The sequence below is a fragment of the Pseudophryne corroboree genome, chromosome 4 (genome assembly GCF_028390025.1).
Source record: "Pseudophryne corroboree isolate aPseCor3 chromosome 4, aPseCor3.hap2, whole genome shotgun sequence".
NCBI lineage: Eukaryota > Metazoa > Chordata > Amphibia > Anura > Myobatrachidae > Pseudophryne > Pseudophryne corroboree.
The window spans coordinates 502,165,521-502,182,461 of record NC_086447.1 but is presented as its reverse complement, the minus strand read 5'-3'; the positions used below and the strand labels follow the sequence as shown (position 1 = coordinate 502,182,461).

Genomic DNA, 16,941 nt, shown 5'->3' with positions numbered 1-16,941 from the left:
TCCAAATGACTTTGTTCCAGAAGTTTTGAGGCTTGTCTCTGTGCTGTTTGGAGTATTGTAAGCGGGATGCTTTGTGGCATTTGCGTAGTAATGGCTTTCTTCTGGCGACTCAACCATGCAGCCTATTTTTCTTCAAATGCCTCCTTATTGTGCATCTTGAAACAACCACACCACTTTTTTTCAGAGAGTCCTGTATTTCAGCTGAAGTTATTTGTGGATTTTTCTTTGCATCCCGAACAATTTTTCTGGCAGTTGTGGCTGAAATATTTGTTGGCCTACCTAACTGTGATTTGGTTTCCACAGAATCCCTCATTTTCCACTTCTTAATTAGAGTTTGAACACTGCTGATTGGCATTGTCAATTGCTTGGATATCTTTTTATATCCCTTTCCTGTTTTATACAGTTCAATTACCTATTCCCGCAGATCCTTTGACAGTTCTTTTGCTTTCCCCATGACTCAGAATCTAGACACGTCAGTGCAGCACTGGATGAAAGATGCAAGGGTCTTTCAGGAGTCCAGAAACTCACTGACCTTTTATACACACACACTGATTACAAACAAACAGATCACAGGTGAGGATGGTTACCTTTAGTAGCCATTCAAACCCATTTGTGTCAACTTGTGTGCATGTTATCAGGCCAAAATCTCCAGGGTATGTAAACTTTTGATCAGAGTCATTTGGGTAGTTTCTGTTGTCATTATGATTTAAAAAGAGTAAACACAGTTGTTTGACAATAAATGGCTTCACCCAACAAATTACAAATTTGGAAACCCCAACCCCTTTGCCAAAAAATAAATAAAAATCATAATGAAATAAAAAAATAAAAAAATAATATATATACGTACACATATTATACACGTACAGTTGCACACAAACAAATACATAAAGAAATCAACTGCACCTGAAGCTGGACGAGTGCCTCCTGCACCAGAGTGCAGTTCATCCAACCGGCCGCCGTAAGTCCTCCCGTAGCTCCCCTTGGCTGCTGCTGAGTGCCTGCTTACAGCTCCCCTCAGTGGGCCACTGCTGCTGAGTACTGTCCTGCAGCTGCCTTCAGCCACCTGGCTGCCTTCCTCTGCCCGCCGCTGCCTGTATCCGCTATGCTGTGCAAAGCATAGAGAGCTGCCTGCAGCTCCGATCTTGCCGGCAGCGGTCACTGTAGACACACGGAGACAGAGGTGTCTCCGTCTCAAAAAACAAAACAAAAAACACTTGGCCCATCAGGGTGAGGGGGGGGGATGGGGGGGTTCTGGGTACTCGGAATCCCCCCTGCATGCGCCACTGAGAGGGTAGCAGTGCCCACACAGAGATTGCACACTGGCACCCTCCTCTCTTAAGCTGGGTACACACAGTGCGATTTTTTGCACTATATCGCACACTATCTCGCTTGACTGCAATATAGTGCACTATATATGTACCGTGTATATGCACTTTATCGTATGCGATATAGTGCGGTGCAACGTCGTTTACTTTATCGACTAGTGCAGTGGTTCCCAAACTTTTTTGAATCACAGCTCCTGAGAGTATCAGCATTTTTTTCACTGCACCCCCAGGCCAAAAGTTTCTTATTGAGAAAAGTAAAAACATATATATAATTAAGTAAATTGTGTTTCTATGTCATCCTTAGGTTCAGTTATGTGGTGTTCTGATTGGCCACATATTTTATGGTTTTACCTATTACATTGTCCATAAATTATTTTGAATTGGTCCTGGTCCACCAATCCAAGGCACCCCTGCAAGAGTCTCGGCACACAGTTTGAGAACCACTGGACTAGTGTGTGTAGAGGCCTTTATGCTAAATCTGTTGTGCTAAATCTTATGCTACTGTGGGCAGGATGTATTAAGATACATCGCCGCCCCTCGCCGCTTACCGCAGCGATGTTGATCGCATATGTACCAACATATGCGATCAATATCGCAATGCGGTGACGGAAGCCCCCCGTGATATCTGTGAGGTGGTCTGCAGGGGGTTTCCGTCATCTCTCTCGGCTCTTCAGACTACCAAGACCGCCGGGAAGCAGCAGCAGGCTGCCCCTGGTGCCTCCTCCTCCCCCCTGCAGCCAGAAGGACCTCCGGCTGCGTTGCTAGGGGGAGGAGGAGATTACCTTCCGTGTCAAGGGCAGCCTGGAGGAAGGTATGCCGGGGTGGGGGAAAGGGGTCGGCGTCTGCGGCAGGGGCGGCGGAGGCGGTGGGTCGCGGCGGTCGGCGATAAGAAGCCGATAGGCTTCTATAGGGTATCGCCATCTAGAGATGGTGATACCCTTGATGGCGAAAACGCGACGGTAGGGTCTTAGTAAATTTGAAAATGCGGTAAAACCCCCGTTTTCGGGGGTTTTACCGCATTTTTCCTTTAGTACATCCTGCCCTTTATATCCTATCGTGTGTATGCACTATTTTGTTTGTTCAGGAGCTCAGGGAATTTCAAGAAAATAGTGTAGGCTCTCTTAACATAGCCAAAATCTTACCATGTGTACCCAGCTTTAACCACTTAACTGACGATTTATTTAGCCAAAAACCGCTCGAAAATTTTCGGATTTTTTATGAGTGAATTAGGTGAAGAACATGAATTTAACCCTATCCCAAATGATTTTAGTTAAAAAATAGGATTTTTAAAAAAAATATTTTCCCCTAAATATCGAAACATCGTGACCATCGGAACATCGTGAACATCGTGACCATCGCGGCTTTCATTTTGAAAGCCGGGACAGCCTGCAGGTATACAGTGGGGGTCTGGGGGTGGCTTGGGAGGGTTCATTTACACTCCCCAGCAGCTGCCATTGTCTGCAGCCGCTGGAGGGGGGTGATCCTACATGCTGACCAATCAGCAGTGATCGGCAGCACGGCAGACACAGGGGGAGAGTGCAGGGAGGCAGAGAGACCTTCCGGTACCTGTGACAGCAGCAGCGGAGGGAAGTTTATCTTCCCTGCCGCTGCTAACACTCTCTATCTGACTGGTCGCATCCTGTGCGACCAGGTCAGATAGGGCACTTGCAGGCATGGTTGCATCTGATGTGACCATGCCAGGCAAGTGGTTAAACCGACCCTGGCTGTGATCCAGCAATGTTAACACATTGCCGTTGTAAATGTTAAGATATTATATATAGTTCAGGCTGGGTATGGGTCCTTAGATCGACCACACTTAGGTTGACAGTCATTAGGTCGACCACTATTGGTCGACATGCAGTAGGTTGACATGGTCAATAGGTCGACATGTACTAGGTCGACATGGAAAATGGTCAACATAAGTTTTTTGACTGTTTTTGGTGTCGGGGGAACCCCAATTAGTGCACCTCCACTACCGCTGCACTCGGCACAGGTTACCGTTCCCAATTGTCGTCCATGTGGATCGTAAAGTAAGAAAAAGTTCAAAAAATGAAGAAAAAAAAAGTGAAAAACTCATGTTGACCTTTTTCCATGTCGACCTAGTACATGTCGACCTATTGACAATGTCGACCTAATGCATGTCGACCTAGAGTGGTCGACATAGAGTGGTCAACCTAATAACTGTCGACCTAAGTGCTGTCATCCTAATGACCGTAACCTGTTCATTTTGTGTTGTTTTATTTTCTTTTCTTCTAGAAGAATTTTTTTTGTTACTGAATTTTTTTTAACAATGAATGACATTTACCATCTATAAACCTCTGACCATTTCCTTTGTTATTCTCCCAGCTTCAGTTTAATCCACCCTTTTCTAATATTGCTATAATAATAGATTTTTTTATTTGCTCATGCCCTGCCCTAGCAGTTACTATATGCTCAAATAAATATTAACAAACAAGTCAGCAAAGCTATATGTCATAGCATTACTAAGCACAAATCAGGCTTGGAATACACAGCTTAGTGAGCACTGATGTCATCTACTTTAATATCTCTTACCCTATGACAAACATCATTGTTAAAATGCCAGTAGGACATCTCAGAGGCATCTTCCCTTCAACTTTAAATATTTGTTATTCCCAGCATACAGGGAATACACATAGGAAGAATAATACCAGGCAAACCACTGGTTCCCTTGATTGTAACGCCACTGTACTGTAACCTGCACAGTCCTCCCACATGGCCACTCTATTATAATGAAGGAGTCAGTGTACATCGCACCACTAGCCTAAAGGCCAGTACTCACTGGCTGATGCGGGAGAGATGTGTGCTGAGCGAATCGCTCAGCACACATCTCTCCCGCCACTCAGCACAGCGCGATGTGTGCTGACCGTGCGAGGGGAGACGGGGGCCCGCTTATTTCACCCAGCGGGTGAAATGAGCGACCCACTAGATTGGCCTGCATGCAGGCCAATCTAGCACCAGCGATAGCGATGCGCGGGGCTGCGCATCGCTATCGCTGTAAGGGGTACACATGGAGCGATCAGGCTTAAAATCTAAGCAATCTAGTTAGATTTTAAGCAGCGATCGCTCCGTGAGTACCCCCCTTAACTAGCCAGCAGTAGCACAAACTAACTGACTGCAGTGTACAACAATAACTCTAAACTGGAGTACTTCAGCTATTAAACATTAGCTAGATAGATAGCTAGATAGATAGATAGATAGATAGATAGATAGATAGATAGATAGATAGATAGATAGATTCAGTGCATGCGGAAAGTATTCACAGCATCTCTGAGTGATCTGAAAATGGCTGTGCGCCGACACTTCCCATCCAACCTGATGGAGCTTGAGAGGTGCTGCAAAGAGGAATGGCAGAAACTGCCCAAAGATAGGTGTGCCAAGCTTGTGGCATCATATTCAAAGAGATGTGAGGCTGTAATTGCTGCCAAAGGTGCATCAAAAAAGTATTGAGCAAAGGCTGTGAATGCTTATGTATATGTGATTTCTTAGTTTTTGATTTTTAATTTGCAAAAATCTCAAAAAAACTTTTTTCACATTGTCATTATGGGGTATTGTGTGCAGAATTTGGAGGGGAAAAAATTTATTTATTCATTTTTGGAATAAGGCTGTAACTTAACAAAATGCGGAAAAAGTGAATCGCTGTGAATACTTTCCGGATGCACGATAGATAGATAGATAGATAGATAGATAGATAGATAGATAGATAGATAGATAGGTACAGTGTCGGACTGGGGCATGAAGGGCCCACCGGGGGAATACAGTGGTATGGGTTCATGTTTAGGGGTGTGGTCAGCTGCTACAGCGGGTTGGCTAACCATTAGAGTGCATGATCTGGGCCCCTTGATAAATATATACAGTAAATACTACTAGTGTATGCATTATAATGTACCAGATTAATATTAATAACAGCAATGCACTGTAGAAAATATACCATAGTCCTGTGCAGTATAAAGTAACCTATGTATAACCTAATTCAAGTACGCAGTCTGGAACCTGATCCCTTGAAGAGGAGGTGTCGTGGGAGTGTGTGTGTGTGTGTGTGGGGGCAGACAGTGGGGCCCACCAGGGGGTTTCCCTGTACCCCCGTGGGCCAGTCCAACCCTGGATAGATAGATAGATAGATAGATAGATAGATAGATAGATAGATAGATAGATAGATAGCATACAATAAAACAAATCTAGGACAGTAACCACTAAAATCAGATAAAAAAAATAAATGAAAAATAGTCATTATAAGCATTAATTATTTGGCACGTCTCATAAATTTTAATATTTTTTTTGCTACAATATGCATTGGTTTGATTATACAATATAAGTACTTTGTTACAGAGTTTGTTAAAACACTCGCCTCAAAGTCAGTCTGCTGAAACGGGTGGTATTTAGTTTGCCGGCCTGGGGATCCCGGTGCACAGTATACCGGTGCCGGAAGCCCGACACCCAGCATACCGACAACTTTTCTCCCTCTTGAGGGTCCACAATCCCCCTGGAGGGAGAATAGATAGCGTGGCGCGCATAGCACGCCACCGTGCCCGCAGCGAGCCCGCAAGGGGCTCATTTGCGCTCACCCAGCAGTCGGTATGCCGGCGGATGGTATTTCGGCACCGGTATGCTGGCCGCCGGGAGCCCAGCCGCCAGTATACAATACTACACCCTGCTGAAACACATCCTTGAGAGCAGTAAACCCTCATTCTAGGAATATTCTCTTCAACGGAGGTATAGGTTAAAAACATAAATGTAACTTCAGGCCTCTGAGTCATCTACTGTACTACACCTTTTCTTCTTCTTCTTCAGTGTTTCCTGCTGTCCGGTGTCATGTGTTTCTATAATCTGTCCATTAGCATTATTACTAATAAGTATAGAAGTACAGAGGTAATAAATCCATTGGTGTACTCAGTGACTGTTGTAAGGCACATTTTTTTGCAGTACTAATTACTACTCAATCTTTCCATACTCTTAGTAAAGCCCCATTTCATTGTAAAGTCAAAATATATAATTTATTGAATATTGTAGCTTACACTGGAAGAGATAAACGGTGCATACAGTATTATAAATGATCTTATAGCATGGAACCTTAGTCACATAGTATATATTTGTGAAAAACTTAGTGGCCTATTTATTAACATTATTTTTACTAAAATAATGTGAAAAAGGGTGTTTTCACACCCATTTCACATTATTTTAGTATCATCTGAATGTATTAAAAGGCATTTGGGGCAGGTTTTATGAAAAACTGCTCCAAACCCTTTAATTGTCATTTTTTTTAGTAAGCCACATCGCATTCCCCATACTTATAATGGGAAATGCGATGTGGCCGAATTTATGTAAAAAAAAAGTAAAGAAATACAGCAGTGAGCCCTGTGATAGTTTTGCCAGCTCAGGCTGGTGAATTCACAGGGCAGCACTGCAATGTACACCATTTGCCCAGCTTTCTCTGTCCCCTGTGCGGGGACCGGGCTCCAGTGATCAGCTTTGTGTGTCTGATGGACACACAAGCTGATCACAGTGTGAAAAAAAAAAAAAAAATCCCCAAAAACATACTTACCATTCCAAGGAGCCAGTGTCCGCTGCTACGGTGAGCGCTGCCTGGCGCCAGGCCCTCTATATGCCGCACTGTGACCCTGATGCAGTAAAGTGACACTGCAAAGGGGCAGCGCACTTTACAGCACTGCGGGTCACAGCGCACAAGAAGGACCGGGTGCCCGGGAGCCTCCTGGAGCAGCAGACACCGACTTCTTTACCGGTAAGTATGAAATCCGGTGGGGTGGGGTTGGGGGGGCTTTTTGCAGCACAAGGATAGTAGCGACGGAGAGGGGCATTGGGTATTTTTTGCAAAAGATATCCCGATGATGCTGCGGAGAGGCATCTCAGGAACAAAGCTTGCTGTCCCTGCAAGCGATTATTGATACATCCATACAATGAACTCAATTATCGCACTGCGAGTTTGGTCTAGTTTGTCACCTGTCATCCACATCATCAGATGCGGTTGGTGATAAACAGACCTCTTAAAACCTTGTTATACTGTACTGGAATGATTTATATATTAAGTTCTGTGGTTTTATGAGCAAAAAAGAAACTCTAAAGTGCTGCGGAATATGGGCCTAATTCAAAGTTGATTGCAAAAGCAAAATCTTCCTCTAATGGGCAAAACCATTTTGCACTGCATGGAGGGCAGATACTGTATAACATGTGCAGAGAGAGTTAGATTTGGGTGGGTTATATTGTTTCCATGCAGGGTAAATACTGGCTGCTTCATTTTTACACTGCACATGTTATATCTGCCCCGCCTGCACTGCATATAGGGGGTAATTCTGAGTTGATCGCAGCAGGATTTTTGTTAGCAGTTGGGCAAAACCATCTGCACTGCAGGGGAGGCAGATATAACATGTGCAGAGAGAGAGTTAGATTTGGGTGGGTTATTTTGTTTCTGTGCAGGATAAATACTGGCTGCTTTATTTTTACACTGCAATTTAGATTGCAGATTGAACACACCACACCCAAATCTAACTCTCTCTGAACACGTTATATCTGCCTCCCCTGCAGTGCACATGGGCCCTCATTCCGAGTCGTTCGCTCGGTAATTTTCTTCGCATCGCAGCGTTTTTCTGCTTAGTACGCATGCGCAATGTTCGCACTGCGACTGCGCCAAGTAATTTTGCTATGAAGATAGTTTTTTTACTCACGGCTTTTTCTTCGCTCCGGCGATCGTAATGTGATTGACAGGAAATGGGTGTTACTGGGCGGAAACACAGCGTTTTATGGGCGTGTGGATAAAAACGCTACCGTTTCCGGAAAAAACGCGGGAGTGGCTGGAGAAACGGAGGAGTGTCTGGGCGAACGCTGGGTGTGTTTGTGACGTCAAACCAGGAACGACAAGCAGTGAACTGATCGCAGATGCCGAGTAAGTCTGAAGCTACTCTGAAACTGCTAAGTAGTTTGTAATCGCAATATTGCGAATACATCGTTCGCAATTTTAAGAAGCTAAGATTCACTCCCAGTAGGCGGCGGCTTAGCGTGTGTAACTCTGCTAAAATCGCCTTGCGAGCGAACAACTCGGAATGAGGGCCATGGTTTTGCCCAACTGCTAACAAAAATCCTGCTGCGATCAACTCAGAATTGCCCCCATGGTTTTGCCCTTTAGAGAAAGATTTTGCTTTTGCGATCAACCTTGAAATAGGCCCTTGGGCTCTCATTCCGAGTTGTTCGCTCGCTAGCTACTTTTAGCAGAAATGCAAAGGCAAAGCCGCCGCCCTCTGGGAGTGTATCTTAGCATAGCAGAATTGCTAACGAAAGATTAGCAATTCTGCTATTATTTCCTTGCAGTTTCTGAGTAGCTCCTGACCTACTCCTAGATTGCAATTATCTCAGTCCGTTTAGTTCCTGGTTTGACGTCACAAACACGCCCAGCGTCCGGCCAGCCACTCCCCCGTTTCTCCAGCCACTCCTGTGTTTTTACCTGGCACGCCTGCGTTTTTTAGCACACTCCCTGAAAACGGACAGTTTCCGCCCAGAAACACCCACTTCCTGTCAATCACACTACGATCAGCAGAGTGATTGAAAAGATTTGTTCGCCCGTGAGTAAAATAGCATAGTTTTGTGTAAAATTGCTTAGCGCGTGCACCCTGCTGTGCATATGCATGCGCAGAACTGCCGTATTTTAGCCTGTTAGCAATTCTGCTAAAAATAGCAGCAAGCGAACAACTCGGAATGACCACCTATGTGCGCTATATACTGTAAATAACTGGTAATAAATAACTGGTAATAATAAATAAAACACAGAAAAGTTTATTATCTGAGTAGGTGTTGTAAATCTCCTATATATTTGTCCAGATCTGTGACTCTATGACTCATTTGCCAGCGCTGGGCGTGGCTAGGAGCTCTGAGTCATAGAGTCACAGATCTGGATAAGTGAGAACAGGCCTGCAAGTGTGGCGGTATGCTCGGGTACGGCGTACCGTTAGGAAATCTAGCTGCCCGTACGCCGTACCCGCGGGCCGCCACTCACACACACCATAGCCACCGTTAGCGGCTATTACTGTAAAAGCCACCAATGTGCTCCTCCTTCGCTTCCCAGCCCGCTGCTGGGTCAGGAAAGGAGAGGAGTGCGCAGTGCGGTTCCGTCCCTCAGTGCTGCTCAGTCAGACTTTGGTCTCCGGCCGCGGCGTGTATCTTCTCAACTGAGCAGCGGTTTGTTAGCCAATCAGAGTTCACGGACCGTCAGCCAATCAGGAGCCGTGGCTGCCGGTCCGCGAGCACTGATTGGCTAATGTGCTCAGTTGAGAAGATACACGCCACGGCCGGAGACCACCAGAGTCTGAGTGAGCAGCACTGAGGGATGGGCCTGCACTCCGCTCTCCTCTCCGTCCCCTGACCCTGACACAGCAGTAGCGGGAGGGAGGGAGGTGGGAGGTGTGGGGTGGATGGGGCATATGTATAACTGGCATTATGGGGCATATCTGGCACTGGGGGCATATGTATATCTGCCATTGTGGGGCATATGTTTAACTGGTACTGTAAGCCATATCTGTCACTGTGGGGCATATGTATTACTGGCACTGTGGGGCATATGTATATCTAGCATTGTGGGGCATATCTGGCACTGTGGGGCATATGTTTATCTGACATTGTGGGGCATATGTATATCTGGCATTATGGGGCACATCTGGCATTGTGGGGCATATGTGTATCTGGCACGATAGACTGCAGAGGGTGCACGTGACGTCATGGCAGTGCTGCGGGGAGACTACAACTCCTGGCATGCCTTGCGCGACCAGGAAGGAACATGGTGGTTGCTGTTTCTGGTGCTCGTGCAGAGTGAGAGTCTGTAGTGTGCAGTGTGCGGGGACAATGAAGCTGGTGAGAGGCTAACACCATATACTGTTATGAGAGAGAAGTCCCCAGCGTGCACACTGTGTACAGTATGTGATGTCATATAGGGGAAGGGGCTGTATAGTGATATATTTATATAAATATATATATATATATATATATCACCATACAGGAAACAATGAATGGCACTCAAGAGGCAGTTTCATTTTGCAGAAATACGATTCTTATTGGTCAATGTTTCGGGGTATATACCCCTTTCTCAAGACATCATAAAACATACATTGAGAAATAATCTCGCAACACACACACTGTGTATGTGGTATTTACCAAACATTGTCTTTATACCTACATTATGTACACATAACATATTACTAACACACTAGGTCATTCATCGTGCCCTGTGTCCGCTCTTCACACCGTCGCAAGGGCCTATGCCCCCTTGACCATCGCACGCCCTTTGGCCGTAAAATATTTAACCACTAACAACATTATGCTTGAAGGTAATACTCCATATAATACAAATATTGCCCGCCCAAAGGACGTGCAGGGGATAAGGGGGCGTAGCCCCTTGCGACGGTGTGAAGAGTGCCCGTAGGGCGCAATGAATCACCTAGTATTACATATTAATGTATTAATGTGATTCTTTATTGCTCTTAGATGTGCTGTAGGAATACATATTATGGACCCTATTCAGGTGTTCAGCTGCAGATTCTGCTACTGCTTGTGATGGCATGCTGGGGGCTGCCTAGTACAGGACAGGGTCACCCAGCATGCCAAGTCCCACCCAGCGATGCTATCGCAGTTCAATTACGATCGCATTGCAGAACAAGAAATTAGGGCTGACCACCTGCATACGCAGCATGGCTGGGTATGCAGGCGCACTGCCGCCATCTTTTTCTTCAGAGAAGCTGCATGCGACATCACACAGCCACCCTGAAAATGGTCTGGACACACCTCTGTTGTCCAGACCATGCCCCGCAACACCGTGTTGGCGCACCTGCCACGGCCCCCGCTGTTAATCACAGTGCAATCGCATCCTTCAGGGATGTATCACACTGTAGGTCCGCGCACGTGCATTGCGGCCACTGCACATACACAGGTTGGCAAAAATCGTCTATTTGCAATTTTTGTTAATCTGCGATCCAACCTGAATGAGGGTATAGGAAGGGTTTGAGGACATTTCCTATTGAGATTTGATTTTCTTTATACTGGTATTGGTGATTTTTTTTTAATTTTTTTATTGCAGGTGGTTCTTTAATGACATGAAACGATTAGAAGCTGAAAAGCAGTTGACACTACCAGGCAACCAATCAGGGACTTTTCTCATCCGTGAAAGTGAGAGCCAAAAAGGGGACTATTCTCTGTCTGGTATGTACATTACAGTAGTACATTTGAGTTTCTGTACAAATTCAACTTTCTGGGAAATATATATTTCCTGATAAATAAATCTCTTTAGTTCGCCCTGACATTTCATATATATTAATTTGTTGTAATCTTTATGTATTTCTTTTATCGAGAAACTTAACACAAATTTAAAACCTGGAAAGAAAAACAAAACAGAAATACAGAATTCCAAATACACAGAGATTTTGCACAAATGAATTGTAGCAGCTTTGGATCACTCTGCATGAACATTGATCATCTGAGTAACACTCGGGTTACTCAGAATGCAGTCACTGGGCTCGGCACACCCAGAAAATGAGTCCAACATGCCCCCCATTCTCTGGAGGGCTGGCCGTCGCTGCCCCTTCTCCACCCCAAAGGACCACAGTATGTTACCATGCTGCAGCATACAGGACACTGCAACCATTGTTGCAGACAGAGGTCGGCCCATGCGCAGATCTCAAATCATCAGTGATGTAAGCAGACCATCAAGTTTGGATTCATCTCTGAATCTGGCTCTAAGGTGCAAGATTGTGGAAAAAGTAGCAGGAAAATGTAGCGAGGCTGTGGAAAAGTACACAGCACAGGTCAGATATGAGCTTCCCCTGTCATGCTTAATTAAGCTTAGTCTACCTTTATAAAATAAACACAACCCACACATCCCGGGCACACTTGCCAACTTTCCATCTCTGCTCTCCAGGAGCATCCCAGAGAGGAGATGCTGCTGGTCGGGGGGTGAGACTGAACTCTGACATCATTAGGCCCCATCCCCATCAAAACAAAATGCAGCAAATTGCAGGTCTGCGAGGAGGGGGTAGGGCTAAAATGATGCCATTCAAATCATTAGCACTGCCCCTGTGATCATCTCTCCATCCGGCCCGCTCCACTAGGAAGCAGGCGGCATGTGGGAGAGCCGCCTACTCTTCCGGGATGCAGGGGACTATCTGAAAAATCATGAGTCTCCCGCAACTTCCAGGGATAATAGGCACATATGATCCCTATTCTCCAATGTATTATTTACAAAGTCCTGGGATCAGGTTTTTGTAAGTAATAAATTGAAGAATGATGGAGGGTGTGGTTCATAGGGTTGACCTCACTTAGATCGACAGAGTCTAGGTCGACCACTATTGGTCGATAGTGACTAGGTCGACACCCAAAATAGATCGACACAAGCATTAGGTCAATATGAGCAAGGTCGACATGACAAAAGTTCGACATGAGTTTTTTCGGCACAGGTTACTGCTCCCAATCATAATCCACGTGGATCGTAAAGTATGAATAAGTTCAAAAAATGTTTTAAAAAATGTGAAAAACCGATGTCGTCCTTTTGTCATTTTGACCTAGTGACCATGTCGACCTAAAGATCATGTCAGTCTAATGCATGTCGACCTATAGTGGTCGACCTAATGACTGTCGACCTAAGTGTGGTCGACCTAGAGACTGGATACCATGATGGATGACTGGAAGTTCTCATTTAACAAATGATTGCAACATACACTGTCCATGTGCTGTCTTTATTTATTTTTTTCTTTTATATGGACTACAGGTGACAGTAAGCCCTTAAACTGAACTGACATGAAACTTTGATTCCAACATCAATAAAGTTGGCACCAGTGGTGCAAGTAGAAAAAATGGCTTATAGGTACTGTGTTCGCGTGCGCCAAAAATTGGTGTGGCCAAATGCCACATGGGGCATGGCCAATGAAAATAGGGGCGTGATACACATATGGGGGGAGGGGCAGATCCCCATTGACCCTAATAGTGCCAGATACACGTTGCCCCACAGTGCCAGATATACATTGCCCCACAGTGCCAGATATACATTGCCCCACAGTGCCAGATACACATTGCCTCACTGTGCCAGATACACAAATGCCCCCAGAGTGCCAGATATACATTGCTCACAGTGCCAGATACACAAATGCCCCCACTGTGTCAGATATACATTGCCCCCCCAGTGCCAGATACACAAATGCCCCCACAGTGCCAGATATGCCCCCAATGCCAGATACAGAAATGCCCCCAGTGCCAGATACACATTTCCCCCCAGTGCCAGATATGCCCCCAGTGCCAGGTACACATGCCCCCCCCCCCTTCCCCTGCTGCTCACCGCTGCTGCTGTACTGTGTGTGAGGGGAGGAGATCGAAGCGTGCGCCTCTCCTGCCCCTCAGTCTATGGCGGTGGTGCGGGTGTCTACCTTCAATTTAGCGCCGATCCGTGAGCCAATCAAAGCTTGCGGTCTGGCAGCCAATCAGGAGCCTTGGCTGCTGGTCCGCGAGCTCGGATTGGCTCACGGGCCGGCGCTGAATTGAAGGGAGACACTGAGGGGTAGGAGAGGTGCACGCTGTGCTCTCCTTCCCTCAAGCAGCCGCAGCAGTGAGCAGCAGCAGAGGTGAGGGAGGGAGCGGTGGTCCGTCAGCGGTGGGTACGGCGTACCCACGGCTAAATTCTTAAGAGTACGCCGTACCCACCCGTTCCCGCCCTCTTGCACCGGTGGTTGGCTCCCAATATTTCTCTGCTTTTTACTCTCTGGAAAATCTTAATTTCAACAACCAAAAGACTGGTTATAAGGCTTATATTTGATTCCAACATAGAGCCCTGTTATTATTTTTTGTTTTATTTAGTTAGGAGGGGAGGGGGGCAGGCGGGAAAATTCAATTAGCCCTGAAAAAATTCTGTCTGGTATGATGCTTTAAATAAATAACCTGCGCCAAAGAAGACTGGTGAGTGCTCCCACTTTTTCATTACTACATTGGATGGATGACCATTTGTGTTACCATGAATGGATGGCACCCTAGCAGTTACTCTATTTTCATGAGTGTGGACCATAAGCTTTATATATATATATATATATATATACAGAGTGTATATATATATATATATATATATACAGGAGAGAGAGAGAGAGAGAGAGAGAGAGAGAGAGAGAGAGAGGGTAAGAGAGAGAGAAAGCAGAAAAGTAATCAATGGTCATAAAAGGTTTAGATCACAAAGGCAAAATATAGAACATTCACGAACAGATGCAATAAAACCAAGTAATAATTAACTAATTTATTACATTACAGTAATTCTATTGCATTGTCTCTGTACTTTTCCGCTAAGGTGACATAAAATCATTTGCCCCTGATTATCACTATCCTGGGAATGATTCCTTGTTCTACGTGTCTGTAAGAGAAAAAGAAAAAAAGAAAAAAAAAACTGCCATTGCTTCCATCAGAATATTGGGCCTGATTCATATTTATAAGGTTTTTCATGGAATTGTGCAATTCCGTCTAATTAAAATGCAAAGGCAGCAGGAGGCCTCTGTAGGAGATAGACGCCTCTTGTTTGCATTAGCAAGGGTATGAGTGCTATGTATGAGGAGGACGCTGCCTTGGATCACCATCACGACCATCGCAACCATCAGTGATGATTTGCATTGGTTATAGGCACTGGCCAGCTTGCGTAAGCCTGAGGCCTAAGCAGGCTGACCATCAGATCCAGACACCCAGGTCCAGGAAGTCTGTGTCCAATGACGCAGACTCCAAACGCTGATGCATGTTAATCATCGTGAAGCTGAGAGGGGGCTGCGAGCGATATCGCAAGACCCCTTCTACACATGAGCAGAACGGGTCTTGTGCCTGTGCAACCCTCCAGACATCATATTTATATGCAAACCATCGGGTTTGCATACAAATATGAATTAGGCCCATTGCCAAAATCTGCCTCAGCTCTACAGCCTCTTGATAACTGGCACCTTATCTTCTACACTCTGAGGCTTCCTTGGAGCTGGATCAAAGTCCTTTTCACAAAAGATAAGAATTTTCCTACTGCGCATGTGCACTATAAATGTATATGTACTCATACACCTGTGTCATGAATTTTGCAGTATCTGGAGATGCAGAATGAGCAGGGAAGGTGCATGGAAACTAGGGGTGTGCACCGGGCCATTTTTTCGGGTTTTGTGTTTTGGTTTTGGATCTGAATCTCCTTCATGTTTTGGATCTGGATTGGTTTTGTCAAAAGCACCATTGTGGGTTTTGGTTTTGAATCTGGATTTTTTTCGAAAAAATCATCAAAACAGCTAAAATAATAGAATTTGGGGGTGTTTTTGTTCCTACAGTATTTTTAACCTCCATAACAGTCCTATTAACTCATTTCCAGTCTATTCTGAACACCTCACAGTTCACAATGTTGTTTTTAGGCCAAAAGATTTCACCGAGGTAGCTGGATGACTAAGCTAAGCGACAGAAGTGGGCGGCACATATACGTGGCACATCTAGGAGTGGCACTGCAGTGTCAGACAGGATGGCAGTTTTACAAACTATGCACAAAAATGCTCCAGAGAGCACATATTGCAAAGCAAAGATGTGCAAGATGGAATTGTCCTACTTATGTTATATAAACAGGACATGCACACTTCAACAAACCAATGATTTTAGCGATAGGGTCTACCACAACTGTGGTTGAAATGATTAGTTTGTTTGGGCCCCCACAAAAAAAAGCAATTGATCTCTCCGTGCACAAACTGACTCTACAGAAGCAAGATGTCATCATCATCCTCTGATTCCTCACCCCCATCAGTGTGTACATCCTCGTCTTGACAGACTATTAATTTGTCTCCACGGGAATCCACCATCATAGGTCCCTCTGTACTTTGTGGAGGTAATTGCTGGTGAAGGTCTTGCTTGTGGAATTTGTCATTCATTTTGATGAACATCATCTTTTCCACATTTTGGGGAAGTAACCTCCTACGTCGATCGCTGACAAGATTCCCGGCTGCACTAAAAACTCTTTCTGAGTACACACTGGAGGGTCGGCATCTTAAGTAAAAACAAAGCCAGTTTTTGCAAGGGTCCCCAAATTGCCTTTTTCTCTAGCTAGTCTTGAAACGGACTGTCTGACTTGCCTATTTGGATGCTATCACTGAAATAGTCGTCAATCATTCTTTCAGTGGTGACAGAATCATGTACAGTCACAGTAGACATGTCAGTAACTGTAGGCAGCTCTTTCAGTCTGGACCAGATGTCGAAACTTGTTCCTGACTGATCTGCTGGTCTCTTCGGAAAATTTAGTTTTATCCTTGCAACCACAGTACTAGTAGTCAGAGTGATGCACTAATAGATATATATTTTTTGATTTGGATCGCACACAGATACAGTATATAGCAGTAGTATATGGCAGTACTAGCAGTCGTCACTGAGTGACGCACCAATAGAAATATACTGTATATATTTTTTGGGATCACACACAGATATATAGCAGTAGTGTACGGCAGCTACAGTACTAGTAGTCAGAGTGACGCACCAATAAAAATATTTTTTTTTTGCTTTGGATCACACACAGATATATAGCAGTAGTGTACGGCAGTACTAGTAGTCGTCACTGAGTGACGCACCAATAGAAATA

At 45.0% G+C, this 16,941-nt stretch overlaps 1 protein-coding gene across 1 annotated transcript in view; it reads left to right on the top strand.

Moving 5' to 3' along the window:
* FRK (fyn related Src family tyrosine kinase) overlaps positions 1 to 16,941 on the top strand; it is a 164,839-nt gene that overhangs the window by 73,004 nt on the left and 74,894 nt on the right. The window contains exon 2 of the mRNA XM_063917164.1: positions 11,416 to 11,537. Within this exon, the coding sequence (XP_063773234.1) occupies positions 11,416 to 11,537 (122 nt within the window). The remainder of the gene's footprint in view (positions 1 to 11,415; positions 11,538 to 16,941) is intronic.